Source organism: Chrysochloris asiatica, unplaced genomic scaffold (genome assembly GCF_000296735.1).
Source record: "Chrysochloris asiatica unplaced genomic scaffold, ChrAsi1.0 scaffold00299, whole genome shotgun sequence".
NCBI lineage: Eukaryota > Metazoa > Chordata > Mammalia > Afrosoricida > Chrysochloridae > Chrysochloris > Chrysochloris asiatica.
In genome coordinates, this window is record NW_006408817.1 from 1,158,909 (window position 1) to 1,160,194 (window position 1,286).

At 36.6% G+C, this 1,286-nt stretch overlaps 1 protein-coding gene across 1 annotated transcript in view; it reads right to left on the reverse strand.

Annotated features, from left to right (window-relative positions):
- AMN1 (antagonist of mitotic exit network 1 homolog (S. cerevisiae)) overlaps positions 1-1,286 on the reverse strand; it is a 62,106-nt gene that overhangs the window by 8,592 nt on the left and 52,228 nt on the right. The window contains exon 6 of the mRNA XM_006874752.1: positions 234-345. Within this exon, the coding sequence (XP_006874814.1) occupies positions 234-345 (112 nt within the window). The remainder of the gene's footprint in view (positions 1-233; positions 346-1,286) is intronic.

Sequence of the window (1,286 nt, forward strand, 5' to 3'; positions counted from 1 at the left end):
CGGAGCAGCTGGTAGTTTCGAACTGCTGATCTTGCAGTTCACAGCCTGATTTGTAACCACTATGCCACCAGAGTACCATATAAAGAGTTATCATATAATCATCGGGACTAAGCCAGCTACTATCATCATAGCCATTTTACAGATAAAGAAACAGCATAAATAATTTACTCAGGGTCACACAATTAATAAAAGATGAAGCTAGGATTCGAATCCAAGAATTCTATCAGACTAACCTGTTATCAGGGGACATCCATGGAAGAATAATATACAAATCTGAGGGCAGCAAGTAAGGACAGCTTCCACAGCCTCATCAGTCAGATTCACACAATGTCCCATGTGAATCTGCTATTTAAAAAAAGAAAGAAATAGGTCTATAATACAGGTTCAAAAAAGTTTTGCAAATACTCTGATACAAAAGAACCACATATCTATTATAATAAAGACTATCTGGAAGAGACCAATGTAAACCTGCAATAATTGATACAGGTTTAAAAGTTTAATACCTAGTGAATTTATAAAACAATTTAGCAACTATTATTTAAACTGAAGATGAGTATATCCCAGAACCCAGCAATTCCAATTGTAGACACCCACTAGAAATAAACTCTTACATGGTATATGTGCACAGTGAACAACTTACAAGTATGCTCACTGCAGTAATATTTCTAATAGTAAAGCAGTGGAAAATTGGTAAGTAAATGATGGTATATCAGTATAACAAAATAAAAGTTAAAAATTTAAAAATCGACTTGTATGAATAGATAAATCTCAAATATAATGGTAGTTCAATTATTTTGGAAAACAGTATGGTACTATAATACTATACATGCACTTACTATCCGACTCATGAATTCTACTCTGAGGTATTTACACAGGAAAAGTGAAAACATATATTTATACAAAGAGTTGTATGAAAACTTCTATAGTAGCACTCAGAGCAATACAAAACTGGAACCACCAAATGTCCATCAAATGGTGACTGTACACAAATTGTGATATACTCATACTAAGAAACACTACTTAGTTTTTGGAGGCGGGACAAGCAGAGTCAGTTAGGATGAGCTCCATGGGGGAGGTGCCAAAAATCCAGCAAAGGTGCTTTTATGCAGCTGCTCCAGAGCTCTGGATCTAGTATAAGGTGCAAGCCATCAGTTTCCACCCACTGGTGGAAAAATCACTGTATAAAGGAAAATACTGTGATTCCAGAATCGATTAGGACTCAGGACTGTGGAGCACTCCCACCTAGGCTGCGTTCAGAGGGTGGGGCCACAGTCAGACTGACACAG